The sequence below is a fragment of the Balaenoptera musculus genome, chromosome 21, assembly GCF_009873245.2.
Source record: "Balaenoptera musculus isolate JJ_BM4_2016_0621 chromosome 21, mBalMus1.pri.v3, whole genome shotgun sequence".
NCBI lineage: Eukaryota > Metazoa > Chordata > Mammalia > Artiodactyla > Balaenopteridae > Balaenoptera > Balaenoptera musculus.
In genome coordinates, this window is record NC_045805.1 from 4799721 (window position 1) to 4817966 (window position 18246).

At 39.6% G+C, this 18246-nt stretch overlaps 1 protein-coding gene across 1 annotated transcript in view; it reads right to left on the minus strand.

Annotated features, from left to right (window-relative positions):
- The window catches only part of NEIL3 (nei like DNA glycosylase 3), a 41503-nt gene that overhangs the window by 272 nt on the left and 22985 nt on the right, over nucleotides 1–18246 (minus strand). The window contains exons 7-9 of the mRNA XM_036838472.1: nucleotides 9032–9201; nucleotides 7168–7585; nucleotides 1316–1490 (exon numbers count right to left, since the gene is read on the minus strand). Of these exons, the coding sequence (XP_036694367.1) occupies nucleotides 1316–1490; nucleotides 7168–7585; nucleotides 9032–9201 (763 nt within the window). The remainder of the gene's footprint in view (nucleotides 1–1315; nucleotides 1491–7167; nucleotides 7586–9031; nucleotides 9202–18246) is intronic.

The window sequence follows — 18246 nt, forward strand, 5'->3', positions numbered from 1 at the left end:
TTCACTGCTGTTCCTATTAATTTGACATTGTAAGATACACGTAAGTCATTAGTTGTTGCTCCTAAAAAACCTTATATCCTATAAGCATCTCTAACAAATTCGCTTGAATCACACAGAAAATTGTCATAATTCTGAGTTTCCCTCTGTCCAAAGGCATACTTACAGAAGTTCCTTCACTTTACTGAAAATCTCTCTGTAAAAAGTAAATCACCAGTGTTCCTGCTATAGCTCTGTTTAAACTATTAAAGTCAAAGATTTGTTATGATTTTAATATTAAACTTCCTTAGTCTCCTAGGAAAAGAAAGCATCCAATACAGAATTACCAGGACTAATTCACACAAATTCCATTGTATTATTCTTATCCTTGTTAATTTTGGCCTCAAGAGAGCTACCAAGAAGGCTGTGATATTAATATTGCTAGTAATATTTTCTCCATTACATCTATACAAGCTTTGAGGGGAGGAGATCAGGAAGTTGAGTAGGAGGGAGCCACGTCTCGGGCAGGGGTTATGCTCTAAGATCATGATCAAATTTTCCCTGGGGAATTCCTTAGGAAGGTATCACACTGAAGACAGATCATTTCTCTCTCAGCAAGCGCAACCAGAAAACTTTTGCTCCCGTGCTGAAACAGATCCGTATTTTCTTCCTCTAGTTAGGCACCAGATGAAGCAGCTGGGAAAAATGTGTATCTTTAAACCTTCGGATCACAGTCAGAAGTGAGAGGCTCTCGTTCTGTGGAAGGCAGAACGACTGACCAAAAGCGCCCAGATTCCTGTCTTGTATCTCACACTCATTTGCAGGGACAAACTCATAGACTGAAAGGTTGAGGAATCACCTACATCTAAAGTGTTATTGTGCCATCACTTTTTTTGGTTAAGCCTGTGCAGTAGGATTTGCTAAGTTTACTGTAAATCCAGGGCATGTAAATTATTTCTCTGGGTTCTTCTATCCAATGCATAAACCAAAGGTTTGGATGTCACACTGAAGTCAGGAAGAGCAAGTATCTATTTTGGATTATCAGTCACCTGGGTGACTCAATACCTCTCTCTTTGTAAACCAAGGGGGCAACACTTCTACCCTGTGGTTACAAATATGATATACTCTAATAATGGAATACCTGTCATTTGATTAATTTTTCTTTTTGGGATGAACCTCTTTGAATTTTCAGTTATTCAACATTCAGGTTTAAGACTAAATGTCAGTCAGCATGGCTTTTAAATTTAAAGGTAAAACCAGAAACGGACTGCTATTTGTGACATTTTAATAACTGAAGTATTCAAGGACACTATCATTAAGCTTGAGGTCGTACACGTACTTCGAAAAATCCACACTGTGCTTCTCTCGGTAGAGGACAAGCATAAGAGTGCCTGCCCTTGTTTTCTCCATCCTTCCTCACCACTCGGAGAACGCAGGGGCGGTCATGTTTACTGCAGCGGGGACTGCTGGCATTTAATGAACGAGGACCATCTGTCGTGTTACTTTGAAGTTCCCTGTAATGACAAGTTACAAAATAACTGCAGCATGATAGTGCTAAAAGGGGTCATTCACACCACCTCACCCCTGCATCGGAATCCCACCTGTACAAAGAAATGGTACCAGAAAGTGACCACGGTCAACTTCCCGCAATTACTGGGTTGGCCAAAAAGTTCGTTCGGTTTTAAGTACAAATAAAAGACATCTTTCATTTTCACCACGAATTTTATTGAACAATGTATTCACTAACTGAACGATCTTTTTGGCCAACCCAATACATAGACTCCTACATCTTTCTAATTCTTGGTTTTCCCAGGTAATTTCCTTCCGAAGCTACCTATTTATGTAAATTAAATTTAAATTAGACATATCATTTAAATTTCTCAAGAATAAAAGCAGCTGAATTGCACATCCAATCTTCTTAGTTTTCATTTGTGACACTTGGTTCTTTTCTTACCCAACATGACAGGGTGGCCACTTTTATTTCTCCTAAAATATTCTCAAGTCCAGCTGTCCCCTGACCCCCAAAGGAACTAGAGTCACAGTCTTCTCCAATTATTTTCTCATCGGTAGCAAACTCTCATCAATGGTTCTGACAAGGCCAAAGAGATCTACTGTCCAATTTAAAGACAATTTTCTATGCTTTGCTTTGATCAAGTCTACCATAATAGTTGCAATCATATTTCAGCAAGTAACAGGCTGCCTGGCAGAGCAGAAATGTGTATTTTGTAAAGCTAGCGAGGAAGCTTTAGTCTCCCCCCATGATTAGATCAAGAGTGTCTATTCAGGAGGTTACCCCTGAACACAGTGTATAAAGGCCAGAAGCCGGGCTTCCACTGTAGCTGTCTAGGTGGAATGTTTTCTTTGAAAAGGAGCTTCATGATTATTTTTAATTTTTTTATATTTTGCATATTTTAATAATGCCTTTATAAAAGTCTTTTTAATAAACCAATTGAAGAGAAAAAGAGCTCTTATTAAAACCAGAAGTCCTTCCCCTTAATAGCCCCATTTTTAACTTTTTAATGATAAAGTTCTTCCTTTCTTTTTTTGTTAACTTCTAAAGAACAAAATACCATTCTTAAATGATTTTTTAAAAACACTTATAAATCAGAGGTTGGTTCCCTCTTCCTTGCTTCCTAAACCACATTCTTCCCATACTTGTTCCTATAATGATGCCTTGAGGCGTCATATCTAATCGAAATGTTCAGAGTGTGAGATATTGTTTCCAGTTTTATTGAGATAGAATTGACATACAAGGGATCTTTTAGTTGTGGTGAAATTGGCTTACACTCGTTTATAAAATAGATGCTTAAATATATTTCTTTAAATGGACTCAAGCATCCTGATATCTGGGATGGACTCAAACATCCTGAAGTTTCTGAAGCTGCCTGGGCAGCAGGCGTCTGCAAGATGAAAGCAGCTGTGGGCACTGCTAAGGAAACTGTTATAATTAAATATTTCTCCAGCAGCTATTCTGTTGGTAGCATTTTCAGGGTAGGGGACAGTGGCTTACATTTTAGCATCACGGGGGATGTTAACCAGAAATAGGGAGGGTGAGGGGCAACAGACTTCTCTTTTCCAAACCCCCTTCACTTCAACAGCCCCCCTCCCCAAAAGGGGCAATATTAAAACGTTAACTTCAAGAGAAGCTGAACATCTGGGTGGTTGTAGAGAACTTGAGTGACTTCAAAATTGAAGCAAGTGGGTCATAAACAGTGCTTAAAAAAAATTTAGAGGAGGAACACAGAAGGTTAAGAATCTTAACGGAAAGAAAGAAACTGATGCTTTCGTAAAAAAAAAAGTACACCCATGCAAACAGTTTTATATATTATTTGGAAGGCTGTCTGAGGTAACAATTAGTGAAACATTTGCAAACCCACTTGCTTCAACCCAGAAATCTCCAGAGTTTCCCAAATCCAGGGAGATGTTTACATTTTCTTACTAGCAAAGCTTTTCTGGAGAGGAGCACGGTGGAAGGCAGGATGAAGGCAGAAAGGAGAGATCCCAGTGTTTCCTCCAGGTTCCTCATTTCTGTCTGCAATCTGTTTCCTCCTTGGTACAGAGGTGAAGGAGAAGAGAGCCACCTGCTGTCTGATCCCGGCCCTCAGAGTGCGGTCCATCTGACCAGCAGCGGCAGCATCGCGGGGCAGCTCCTCACAAGCACGGAGTTACCCTCCCCTACTCCAGCCCCTCCCCTACTCCAGCCCCTCCCCTACTCCAGCCCCTCCCCTACTCTAGCTCGCTGGCAGAATCAGGATCTGCATGTTAACAGGACGCCCAGGTGATTCGTATACGCATTAAGTACTGAAGCACTGAGTTAATGTAACCAAGACACTGATGCCATCTGTGAACACATCAGCTCTAAAGATGTACAGGGAATCTTAATTTTATGATAGCAAACATTATCTAGGGTAATTAAATGTTCTGATTAATTGAGGACATCTTGGTTCCTCTTTGTTTCAATCATTACTTTAAAAACTTCCAAAAATGTAGCAGAGCATCTTCTTGGGTAAACTTAGCATATGGGATAGTTTAACTTATTTTGATAACTAGGACCATCATTTTGAATACTAATACTGGATTATAAATGGTCAATATAATAGATCAGGGTTGGAAAATCTTTTTCAGAAGGGACATACGTTTAGGCTTGTGGGTCTTATGGTCTCTGTTGCAAAATACTCAAATCTGCTGTTTTAGCATGAAAAGCAGCCAGAGGGAATATGTAAACCAATGGGAATGGGATGTGTCCCAATAAAACTTTATTTATAAAAACAGGGGGTGGGCTGACTTTGGCCCTGCTGGCTGTAGTTTGCTGAGGTAGAGGTCGTCATTAGAACCAAGAGTAATGCTTAATGTATAATAGGTTCTTAATAAATACTTATTAATAAATAAACACTGAACATGTTCAATAAGCATTGTTCAAGTAACACTGAACAGAGACCAGATAAAAACTATTATCAAGAAAGAAGACATTACCAAGCACAGGTTTGTAATTTTTAAAACAGGTATTTTTTCAGTGATCAATTTATCATGGTTTAACTTATTTTACAGATAGGGTGATTCATTATAATAAAAACATTGAACTGATCAGTCTCACTGAATGTAGATTTTGTAGTTCAGCAGTATTTCAAGGATCGTAACAAACAAACAGAGGTTAAATGACTCATCCTGGATGGTCCCAGGTGGTTCTGACATCCTTGGGGACTGAAAACACCAAAAGGTGAACCAGAAGCATGAATGAGAGGTGAGGGCTTCACTGGTGATTAGAGGTAGAATTTGGCAACCCTGATGGCGGCAGACCTGAGAAAATGTTAGTGATTTTATTTGTTTCATTTCACTCATCTACGTGAACCTTTGCATCAGCTCAGGAAAAACTTCAACCCAAAACACATTACGCTTCTTTGAAGCGGTATCACTGTGTTTTGCTCTGCATTTACAATAATTGGATCAAAGACTTAAAACTGTCTAACAGTCATTCTTAACTGCTTAAAAATTGGTTCAACGATCTAATTTATAATCCAGTAGCTGGATAAAATTCAAGTCTATCTAAAGACCAATCTGAAAATATGCCCCATCAACATAGCACGTATCATGTGGTGATGAGAGCAGTAATTAAGAGAACAAAAGGCAAATTAATTAGCATACCATTATTAAAGAAACAATGAGCTGGCTTTGAATTCTCTGAGTGGACCACCTGCTTTAACCCTATTATGTTGTGAGCTTCTGCTCGGCATCTTGTCCGCAAGATGAACACTGTAGCAGCCAGACAAGGAGAAAAATGAAATAAATGACAGTAATTTGCAATTTATTCCTTGTAAAGTAGCTGGGTGCAGAAGGGCTGCTGGGTGAATGTATTTCATCACTTGACATTTATTCTGCTAGTTGATGTTGATTGATTTTGGAGTCTCATTCCTGGGGTTCTTATATTCAACACATACGCACGCTGCAGTGTTTCTAAGTAAAGCTGTGTGCTGTGATTAATCATATGACCCTATTACTAATGGCTTATGAAGAAATCTTTAAAATTTAAGGTTACATTAATGTTTTTTTAAATCCATAATTCATTAGTTAAATTGTCTGAGATTTTCTACAAAGCACTAAGGAAATAAAAATATGCCAAGATACTTCATTTGAGTACAACAAAAGCCACAATATTTTTAAATGATCACATCTGCTTCTTTCCACTTAAGCTACACAACAGAAAAGGCTGTTCAAAAATGATTTTCCTACAGCATAGCCTCCCAACTCAGACACTCTTAACTAGCTTCTTCATGAACTTTCATCATGACACATTAATTAGTGTTCAGTGAAAAGGTGGTGTACTGATCAAGTCAGTTAAAAGTTTGCCCTCCATAGCTTAACTCAAATGTCTATATTTTGTGAGTATTATGGACAAAAGTCAAACCAGTTATTATAAATGATTATGAACAACAACAACAACAAAAATCAGCCAAGGATAAATGATCAAGATTAACTGATGGTAAAATTAGAGTCAGTACAGGAAACTCGAGATTAAAGCATCTATTGACCAAAAACCGTCTCAGAATTCTGTTATTAAAGGATTCCCAGAGGTCGGTCTAGGTTTGTGCAATGGTGGTCCTTGATCTCACTGCCCAAAGAATCTTTCCATCAGCAAAGACATAGCTCATCAGATGAGAAGTTGGAAGTCAGAATCCCTCCTGAGATTATTTTAGATCCCATCCACAGCAACTCTTCCTCTTCTCATCCCCCGTTGGCAAGAAAAGGCACAGGGGAAGAAAACTCACCTTCACTCCATTTAAAATAGTCTTCCTTTCATTTAAAGATGCTGGATATACAGTGTCTGCTTTCTGAAGGAAAAGAAAATTGTGGAGAGATCTGTCTCCCTGACGGAGGCATAATATCAGGTGTGATAGGAGCCCCAGATAAGGAAATTAAACAAGGTTGGGGAAGAATAGTTCCAGGATCTGCCAATAATCATTAAGGAACAAGGATGACATTGTTTATGAAAATTTCTCTATCTCTGGTGACAGCAACTGGCGGTGGGGGGGGGGGTCCTTCTACTGAATGTGTAGCTGGTAGTCTCATAAAACATATCTGATCTGGTAGCATTCATTAATTGGAATTCCAACTTTTTAATTTCAGGTCCAAAAGTAGTACTCACGCTCTTTGAGCCTTTTTGGTTGAAACAAAGACCACCCTCCCTGCCCCCTGGCTGTTTGAAATACAGTCACTTTCTTTAGCAGAAATGTCACTAAAAATATCTCAGATCCCTCTCTTTAGAACAGAAGACATTTACTAAATGTTATGAATGATAGTTTCCCTTCTAGAAGAACTATCTTTCATTGGAAGAAAAAGCTTAAACAAAACTGCTAACAGTGGAGACTGCTAACCGGTAAGATTATGGGGGATTTAATCATTATTCTTTATACTTTCCAATATTTTCCAAACATTCTGTATTAAGCATGTATATGGTTACAGTCAGAGAAAAGCAAAACAAAACTTTCTACAGATGGAGGAAATTCTGTTTTTCATTCCCTTCCCTTCTCTAATATTATAAGCTAGAGGAGGCAAGGGATGCAAATTACTGTAATAGTCTTTCAGGGTTTGACTGACATTTCCAAGATCAATTCAGCTTCCTCAGCAATGGATGATCTTTCTGCATTCTTAAAACTTAAGCAAATACCTTAAAGAGCAAGGTTAGAAGCATCATACCTGTTAGAAAATCCAGGGTTGCCACTTTTGAGATCCCGTGATGAGTAGTGGGTTGTTTTAAATTTTTTATATGCTGGACTAAATAATTTAGACGGAGAGCAGACCACAGATGATATGTTTACTTTGTTAGATAGTTGAGTTCTATAGTTTGTTCTCTCCTTGGAGGGGTGCACTGTATCACTAAAACAAACGTTAGTAGGATGGTTTAGAAATTCCCCATCTAGTATCTGGTTTTGGCTTTCTTCTCTTTCCAAAGCACTGGATTTATTGCTGAAATCCGTCATAACAAGGGTTACAGTTCCAAATGCAGTTTTCCTGTTGATCTTCACTTCCGTCCTTGGCTTTCCAAAGCTATTACAAGGGTATTTCACTAAACTGTTAAAGGCAATAGGATTTTCTTCATTCTTGGGTACCGAATCTGGAAGGAGAGACCAGTAATTCTGCATTATTCCTATAAATACATTGACTGTTTGAAACATCTTTTCATTTGATTAAAACATTTAGTTCATTTATTACAGTGACCTCATGTATAGAACTAATAATACAAAGTTAGCTTGAGCAATTCAGAATTAACCACCTTCAGATTAGGAAATAAAGTACCATATGAAGTGCAAAATTTCCAGGGACTCAGAGGTGGGTTTAATAAAGATTTCTACTTGTTGTGCTTTATGTTATGTTTAAGCATTTAAAGGTTACTGAGCTATCAATTTTGTTGCTATTAGGCCAAATATTAAAGCAGTGTAAATAAGGGGTGACACCCCACAAAGCTTTAGATCAGCAGTTAGAGCCTATATCTAGATTATCAGGAATGCTTCTGTGAATGACAAGACCAAGTGAAAGGCCTATTAAAATTAAGTAAAGATGAATTACAAAGATTTACATTTATTAAATATGTTTCAAAAAAGCATCCTAGGATTTTGGAATCTGTAATTTATTCTAAATTGCAGTTATCTGCCTTTCATACTCAGAAAAAAATAACAAGAAAATAATTAAGATGTGTAAAGGCATTTCAGAATGTCAGAATAAATGTGGAAACCTAAGACTGGGGTTTTCTGAGGGCTCTCTGTTGAATGATACTGCAGAGGGAGGGACAGAAATAGGAGACACAGTCCCTTCTGCTACCAGCAAAGCTGTATAAGGGGTGATGCCTGCATTTCTGGCCCAGCGAACAAAACACAATATGACAGCTCACACAATGGGGGGTCCAGAAGTCAAGAATGAACTTTCTCCTCTCTAATTGAAGAAAGAAAGAACACTTTGAGAACACAATAGAAGCTGCATCAATGAGATGGTTCTTAATCACAGGTTTCCTCTGAGGTTCTACATCCTCTGAACGCATGAAATTGTGAGCTATAAAGAGTTATTCTGAAGGATTTCAATGAAATCAGTACAATTGTCTGGGTAAAGATTTTAATAACAAGGGGTAGGAGGGATAAAGAAGAGAAAAATTTCAGCATTTTTCTCTTCCACCTGCAAAGATATTCTTACAGAAATCCTCCCTTTCAATTTTTGAAACACTTGGACTGAATAACAAACTCAAAAGTTGCTGAAATCTGCATAAAACAAAGCTTTATTGAATAATTCATTAGAAACAGTAGAGAACAGATGTGATCATCTCAGTTTTTTGAGATACAATGGCACATACTCTTTTAGCACAAGCGTGTTTTCCCCCCGTTAAAAAAAAAGTGCTCAACAGAATGTCAGCACGGTTTACATGCAAAGGCTGGCAATTCCTTTAAACCTTCCAGAAAGAGAGCATTTTACTTCATTATGAAATATCAAGATGGAACAAGATATGTACCTGACTTTGTATAATTAACCCTCTTTGAAATGGAAGGAACTCGGAATCAAAATTCAGTCTTACCCGCAGGCCTTGAAGTCAGGCAAGCATCACATGCTCTAGAAGACGGCTGATTTATTAGCGTACAGACCTCACATGTCCACTGCTCTTCAGACTTCCGGGCCACCGAGTCCGTAAGATGACCCCCTCTGCTAGATGGCCAACTGACTGTAGTATTTCTAGCTGGCAGCCTGCTATAAGAGAACTTCTAAAGTTAATCATTAACACTTTCATTATTGTCTTGTTCTTATACATTCTGGGTATCTTAGAAACAATTACAGAACCATTAATACCCAAATGCTACATGTTTACCATTGCTTAGAAGTTCTATCTCTCTGGGAATAAAATGTTTTTACTTGGGCCCTGCTGATTGCTTTTAAAGACAGAAATAACAAAAGTTTTAGAGTCAAAGAGTTGTGTGCGTGTGTTTTTTAAACTAACTAAAAATATTTGACATAACCACTAGGGAGCATTTCTCAACTAGTTTTTTAAGTAAGTGGGACTCTTCCCAAAGCAAAACTAAAATATCTTTATTCAAATTAGGGAGGAAAAAAGTCATGTAGAAATGAGAGCACTGAACGTAAGATGAGAAAAGTTTCACACTTACTTCGTGTGCCTCTGGAATTCCTCAGTATCTACTGGGCACTAAATCACCTGATCTATAATCTATAACGACGGAATTCCTAATTGACTCTTTACTCTTACAGGAAACGCCTTTCTAAAGCTCTGATACAGTCCTGCTCTTCAGCACATGGCTCTGGGCCTACAGAGCACATCACGTGCCTCAGCAGCCAATGCAGTGTCATGGATTCCTTTCATGATTCCAAACATTAATACTGGAAAAAAGCTCTTTCAGGAAAGGCTTTGTACCATACGTTTCAGAACATGAGTTCTTTGACTTTCAAAGGTAGCCTTGTCTTCTGTAACATTTTGCTCCTATGCATAATTATAACAGGTTTAAAATTCAGACTTGTCTGGAAAAATCATAAATAGCATAAGAAAATCTGAAAGTAAGACACATCTCATTATGGTTTTTTTATCTTTACTTACCTTGACTTTTAATGCCATTCAATATTTCTTATCCCTGTAAATCAACTATACTTAGATAAAATAAATTTTAAAAAATCTTTCTTATTCCTATGGAACAGCAGACCTTCTATAGAATTTACTTGACCTAATCCCTGCCCTCTAATAACTTACTCTGAGAGGCAGCATCATACATGGACTCATAATTAAGTAAACACCATTTAAATAACCTTCAGATTTTCAATGTGCTCCAACTTTTAACCACTTTCATCTTCTATCCTATAAATTTCATTAACCATGAGGGGATATTTGTTGTTACATAAAGAAGCTTTGGAAGCATTCTCTCCTTACTGCTCCATTTCTTAATCGCCTACTAATAAATTCTTTCCAATCTCCAGTTGGACGTTTCACAGGAATTTCAACCTTAACCTGTCTGTAGCAGGCTGAACGATGGCCTCCTAAAGACAGCAGGTCACAAAACCAGGAACCTGTAAATGTTACTTTATAAAGAGGATCTTTGCGGATGTCATTAAGGATCTTGACATGGGGAGATGATTCTGGGTTATCAGGGTGATCTCTTAATCCAAACACAAGTGTCCTTATGAGAGAGAGGCAGAGGGAGATATGATACACACAGAAGGGGAGAAGGCAATGTGACCGCACACGCAGAGATGTGAGGAGTCGTGTAGCCACAAATGAAGAACCCTGGCAGCCACCGGAAGCTTGAAGAGGCAAGAAATGGATTCTCCCCTAGAGCCTCCGGGGGAGCACAGACCTGCCCACACCTTGACTTCGGCCCAGTGAAACGGATGCTGAGCTTCTGGCATCCAGAACCGTGAGAGAATAAACTTCTGTTGCTTTAAGCTATCAGGTTAGTGGTAATGTGTTATGGCAGCCACGGGAAACTGGTACAAATAAGTCAGGACCCCCTGCCCCCATCCGCGACTCCGCTAGTTTGTCACATCTCAGTAAATGGCATCACCATCACTCAGTTGATCAGGCCAGAAGCCTGTGAACCGTCCTTAACACTTCTTACCCTCACACCTGGTCCACCAGCCAATCCTGCAGGCTCTGCTGCAGAGGCAGATCTCCTAGAAGCTCACGAAGCCTCCACGGCTCGCTGCGCTGTCCTCTGCGGATCGGAGAGGGAGCGTGCAGAGCGGGAGCAGCCCCTCCGGCTGCACGGACGTCGAGGACACTGCCGCTGGTGCCAGTGCTGGGGTTCTTTCCGGGCAAGGCCCTCGTGCTGCCAGCACCAGCGCACACCTGCTCAGTGCCCAGGGGCAGTGGGCCCTGGTGACGTCAGGGAGCAGGTGGACCGTCTTAAACTTCCAGGACGAGAGGTGCTGCTCCATTCCTCACTTAGGGGACGTTATGACCTGGGCTGCAAGCCCACTTCGGCACAGGCGCCACCCGCCACCGACCCACGAACAGCCCGGTAGAGGCGCGAGTCAGAGACAGCTGAGGGAGACCCAAAGGCTGGTGGCTCTCAGAGAAAGGTCCCTGGGCTCACAGCGCCAGCACCACGTGGGAACTTGTTAGTCATACAGCTCAGGCCTCGCCCCAGACCGGTGAATCGCACACTCTGGGGGTAAAGCCCAGCAATCTGTCCAAATTCTACTTCAACTGAATCAATTGCCACAGTCTACTCCGATCCCTTAGTCGGGGAGCCACAGTACTTCCTGGAAGCCCCCCAGAATGTGTTTCTCCTGCTGAAACCAGAGAGAATCTGCTACCATGAGACTTGAAATGAGAGGGTTAAGCGGGAAGCAGCTTAGACCTGCCTGTATTCTTTCCACTTGTTCCATCTGTGGACAGCCCAGGCAAGGTCACCTTCAGGCATTCCAGTCCCTGAGACGTGGGTTTTCATAGTTTTTCCATTGATGCTATGAAATTACCCCAATATTTATTTTGGCTCCATGACCCATAAATCCCCATTTTAATTTAAGATAATTTGCACTGGGTATCTTTCGTTGTAGTCAAAAGAATCCTTTGTAAATTATGGTTTTAAACATGACAACTATGTAATCAAACTCTCTTCCCCAAACAGGGCTATCCTGTCAAGATTAACCCATCACAGATTTTCTTCACGTCTCCCAAATGCCCTGTAATTGCTCCATCCCCCTGAAAACTCTCTGCCAGGTCAGGTCGGCCTTAAGGACTGGTTTGCAGACAACACTAAATTCTCATTAACTGGCAACCAACCCTCAACACGTTTCCAAACTAGACGGTTTCTAGGGACGTAAATACGTCTTCGTACAGGAGCAAAACATCCCCCTCTCCGGCAGCTCCCCGAATGCACAGGGCGTTTCCCCGGGCACCTTGTCAGGGGCTGTGTTCTCTTCCAGGAAATCCCTTTCCTGCCTCTTGTCTTTGATGAGTTCCTATTTCTTCCCACGCTAAGCTCAAACTTCACCTCCCCAGAGAGGTTTCTTTGTTCTTCCCAGGTGGATTTCAGGGTTTCCTCATCCATACTATAGCTCCATTGCCATTAGCACAAATGTGCCCTTTTGCAGCATTTCCATCAAGGGGTTCTAATGATCTATTTACTCCCCACATTAGACCCTGAGCACTTCGAGTGACTGTATTCTGTTTTCTCTTTGTTTTCCCAGTACCTGGCATACAGTAGACCCTAAGAAAGAAAGTAAATAGTACAGAAATGAAAAAGTGAAACAGAAAATTATAGACTCTAGTAAAAAACAAAGAAAAAGGCAGTTTCCCCTTAAGGAAACAATACTCACACATGTAAATTACGCTAGTATATAAAGGAGAGCCAACAATAACTGGTATATAGGTATTCAAAGTGTGGTGTGATCAATGAAAACTGGAAAATCTGGGGAGGACTTCGGGAAGGGGTGAAGTAAATTTTAGTGACTGAAGGAACACAAGAATTTAGATCATTACTACTGGGCTTCTCATATTTCAATTTAATTTGAAATGACTTTAAAGTGAAAAAATTTAGTCAATATAAAAAGTGCTCAAATGCTCATCCAGAAAATGAATTGAATATACTTCATTACAGAAATCTCTAAGAGTGGGGCAAATATCACTGGTTTTCAAGTGTTTTATTTTGTATACACTGATTTTGCAATGTGTCTTGAGCTGGATGCCAATATAGAGAACAGAACTAGGTCAGGAGGGAGGAGGGAATGCAGGGCCCAGGATATTTCCAGTACAGCACGGCCTCCCTAACTCATAGTAACTCCTAAGTCTCTTGCAGGGAACCCTTGAGGTTTTGAATCCTAGTTTCAAAAAACCTTTGGAATTGACAATGATCTTATTTATATGATAAATAACATGTTTACTTGATAATCTGGAAGAATTTTTTAAAAATTCAAAAGCTATCAATTCACAGGAAACAAATACATATGGAACATTAATCACTTATTCAGTAGACAAATATATATTGAATGTACTCTATCTTCCAGATCCAGTGTTATACACTTTTGATCAAATAAATGTACACCTATAACATTAAAAATAAGAATCCCACAAATCTGTGTAATATAACATATTATTTAAACATATTTCAGATCTCTATGATAGTAAAATGGGATGAGGAAGCTTAGAAAAAGGGGATATGGTGTGGCTTAGAGAAAAGTAATCGATAATGAAAGGTGATGAAGAAAATGAAACACAGAAACAAGGAGAAAAAAAAAAAGATAGCTGCAAATATATTTATGAAGACATAATGGGGATCTGGACCACATCATCTCCATCCCAGGGCCCTGAGCTCTCCACAGACAAGATGGCAACTCCCTCCTCCTTTGTTCTTTTCTATACACTTTTTCAGTGAACTGATCCTGCTTTAATACTTCAACTAAGAACACAGGTAGTAACACTCAAGCCATCATCTCCCACCCCCTTCCCACCCTATGTGGACTATCTAGTCCACACATACAAAACTTAATTTATCTCTTCCATTCTACCCATCTTTCCCACATCTATAAAGTGAAAATTTCTGTTTTTGGGCCTGGAACTTTTTGCTTTATCCTCCATAGCAAACCTCTCACAATACTTGCTGGCATTAAAATTTTCTTAAAGTACCTATTTTTTCCTCCATTTCCAGTGTCTTGACCTCAGGACTGGAAACCATCTCTCGCCCATTACACAAGTTTCACGTCTGTTTCTTCATTTCCCATCCTAATTATGCTATAATCAATTAAAAAGTCCTTAATCTACTGATTCAGGTAAGACATTAGCCATCTCCAGAACTACTACTGATTCCTTCTAGTTGATCCCATCCTACCTGCAAAACTAGCTTTTGCTATTTAACAAACTTGGAGACTTCGTTTGGCTCCGCCACTGTTATCATCAATGATTCAAGGTTTGCGGCAATGCTCCTTCTTTCCAAGTAAATAATGTCTGTTTGCTCATTTATTTAGCCAAAATTCTTTTTTTTTTAAACATCTTTATTGCAGTATAATTGCTTTACAAACTTGTTAGTTTCTGCTGTATAACAAAGTGAACCAGCTATACGCATACATATATCCCCACATCCCCTCCCTCTTGCGTCTCCCTCCCACCCTCCCTATCCCACCCCTCTAGGTGGTCACAAAGCACCCAGCTGATCTCCCTGTGCTATGCAGCTGCTTCCCACTAGCTATCTATTTTACATTTGGTACTGTGTATATGTCAGTGTTACTCTCTCACTTCATCCCAGCTTACCCTTCCCTGTCCCCGTGTCCTCAAGTCCATTCTCTACATCTGCATCTTTATTCCTGTCCTGCCCCTAAGTTCATCAGAACCATGCTTTTTTTTTTTTTTTTTTTAAGATTCCATATATATGTGTTAGCATATGGTATTTGTTTTTCTCTTTCTGACTTACTTCACTCTGTATGACAGACTTTAGGTCCATCCACCTCACTACAAATAACTCAATTTCGTTTCTTTTTATGGCCAAGTACTATGCCATTGTATATACGTGCCACATCTTCTTTATCCATTCATCTGTCAATGGACACTTGGGTTACTTCCATGTCCTGGCTAGTGTAAATAGAGCTGAAATGAACATTGTGGCACATGACTCTTTTTGATTATGATTTTCTCAGGGTATATGCCCAGTAGCAGGATTGCTGGGACATATGGTAGTTCTATTTTTAGTTAAGGAACCTCCATACTGTTCTCCATAGTGGCTGTATCAATTTACATTCCCACCAACAGTGCAAGAGGGTTCCCTTTTCTCCACACCCTCTCCAGAATTTATGGTTTGTAGATTTTTTGATGATGGCCATTCTGACTGGTGTGAGGTGATACCTCATTGTAGTTTTGATTTGCATTTCTCTAATGATCAGTGATGTTGAGCATACTTTCATGTGTTTGTTGGCAATCTGTATATCTTCTTTGGAGAAATGTCTATTTAGGTCTTCTGCCCATTTTGGATTGGGTTGTTTGTTTTTTGATATTGAGCTGCATGAGCTGCTTGTAAATTTTGGAGATTAATCCTTTGTCAGTTGCTTCGTTTGCACATATTTTCTCCCATTCTGAGGGTTGTCTTTTCATCTTGTTTATGGTTTCCTTTGCTGTGCGAAAGCTTTTAAGTTTCATTAGGTCCCATTTGTTTATTTTTGTTTTTATTTCCATTTCTCTAGGAGGTGGGTCAAAAAGGGTCTTGCTGTGATGTATGTCATAGAGTGTTCTGCCTATGTTTTCCTCTGAGAATTTTATAGGGTCTGGCCTTACATTTAGGTCTTTAATCCATTTTGAGTTTATTTTTGTGTATGGTGTTAGGAGGTGTTCTAATTTCATTCTTTTACATGTAGCTGTCCAATTTTCCCAGCATCACTTATTGAAGAGGCTTTCTTTTCTCCTTTGTATACTCTTGCCTCCTTTATCAAACATAAGGTGACGATATGTGCATGGGTTTATCTCTGGGCTTTCTATAATGTTCCATTGATCTATATTTCTGTTTTTGTGCCAGTACCATACTGTCTTGATTACTGTAGCTGTGTAGTATAGTCTGAAGTCCGGGAGCCTGATTCCTCCAGCTCCATTTTTCGTTCTCAAGATTGCTTTGGCTATTCGGGGTCTTTTGTGTTTCCATGCAAATTGTGAAATTTTTTGTTCTAGTTCTGTGAAAAATGCCATTGGTAATTTGATAGGGATTGCATTGAATCTGTAGATTGCTTTGGGTAGTATAGTCATTTTCACAGTGCTGATTCTTCCAATCCAAGAACATGGTATATCTCTCCATCTGTTTGTATCATCTTTAATTACTTTCATCAGTGTCTTGTAGATTTCTGCATACAGGTCTTTTGTCTCCTTAGGTAGGTTTATTCCTAGGTATTTTATTCTTTCTGTTGCAGTGGTAAATGGGAGTGTTTCCTTAATTTCTCTTTCAGATTTTTCATCATTAGTGTATAGGAATGCAAGAGATTTCTGTGCATTAATTTTGTATCCCACTACTCTACCAAATCCATTGATTAGCTCTAATAGTTTGTATGTTATTTGCTGCTTTTCCCTTTTTGCTTTCAATATTTTTTTCTTCGTATTTAATTTTTGATAGTTTCATTAATATGTGTCTCAGTGTGTTTCTCTTTGGGTTTATCCTGTATGGTACTCTCTGTGTTTCCTGGACTTGATTGACTATTTCCTTTCCCATGTTAGGGAAGTTTTTGACTATAATCTCTTCAAATATTTTCTCAACCCCCCCTTTTTTTCTCTTATTCTTCTGGGACCGCTATAATTCGAATGTTGGTTCGTTTAATGTTGTCCCAGAGGTCTCTTGAGACTGTCCTCAATTCTTTTCATTGTTTTTTCTTTTCTGCTCTCTGGCAGTTATTTCCACCGTTTTATCTTCCAGCTCACTTATCTGTTCTTCTGCCTCAGTTATTCTGCTACTGGCTCCTTCTAGAATATTTTTAATTTCAGTAATTGTGTTGTTCATCTCTGTTTGTTTGCTCTTTAGTTCTTCTAGATCCTTGGTAAGTGTTTCTTGCATTTTATCTATTCTGTCTCCCAGATTTCGGATCATCTTTACTATCAATACTCTGAACTCTTTTTCAGTTAGGTTGCCTATTTCATCTTCATTTATTTGGTCTTGTAGGTTTTTACCTTGCTCCTTCACCTGTAACATATTTTTCCGTGGTTTCATCTTTTTTTTTTGTTTGTTTCCTCTTTTTGATAGGTGGTGCTGTATTCCTGTCTTACTGGTTGTTTGGCCTGAGACGTCCAGCACTGGAGTTTGCAGGCAGTTGGATAGATCCAGGTCTTGGTGCTGAGATGAGGACCTCCGGGAGGCCTTACTCTGATTAATATTCCCTGGGGTCTGAGGTTCTCTGTTAGTCCAGTGGTTTGGACTCGGAGCTTCCACCACAGGAGCTTGGTCCCGACCTCTGGCCTGAGAACCAACATCTTGCAAGCTTCGTGGTGTGGTTAAAAAAAAAAAAAAAAAAGAAAAAAAGGAGCAGTACAATATCAAAGAATAAAAAACAAAATAAAATTAGAATGATAAAAAATACATTAAGAGAAATAAAAGTATAATTGAAACAACCAGTCACTGGAGGTTCCTCCCATCCCCTTAGGTGTCTGTGGTCTCCCACCGGTGCCTGGTAGGTGCCCTAGTTGTGCGGGGCCGCAAATTCCGCATCCTCGTAGTACGCCATCTTGACCCCGTCCCCCTATCTCTTTAAAATAAACTTCAAATTACACTTTTTCTATGAGATTTTCCAAACCTTTTGTATACCTATAAACTTCTAACATCCCCCAAACTTTTGTAGCACTTTATGTGCTTCATGTCTGTACTGGTTATTTTGGCTTGTAATCACATATAGTTCAGCTCCTTTATATTGTTAATATTTCAGCCAGCCATCCCCAAAGGGACCTATGGCCTCTTACCGGGGTAAGTGTACACTGCGGAAAAGGAAAGCGTCAAAGCATTGAGGCCTACTGGACACTGGTTCTGCACTGACACTAATTCCAGGAGACCCAGGAGCGCCACTGTGCTCCTCCAGTCAGAGCAGGGGCTTGTGGAGGTCAGGTGATCAATGGGGTTTTAGTTCAAGTTCATCCCACAGCGGGTCCAGTAGGGCCCTGAGCCCATCCTGTGGTTACTTGCCCAGCTCTGGAATGCAGAATGGGAACAGCCTTACTCAGCCACTGGCTGAATCACCACACAAGTGCTTAGTAAGTAGTCGGCTGTTTCACCAAGAAGACTGCAATTCTGTAAAGAGAGCTTGCTAATGTTTTATAATATTATTTCAAAAGCAAGAACT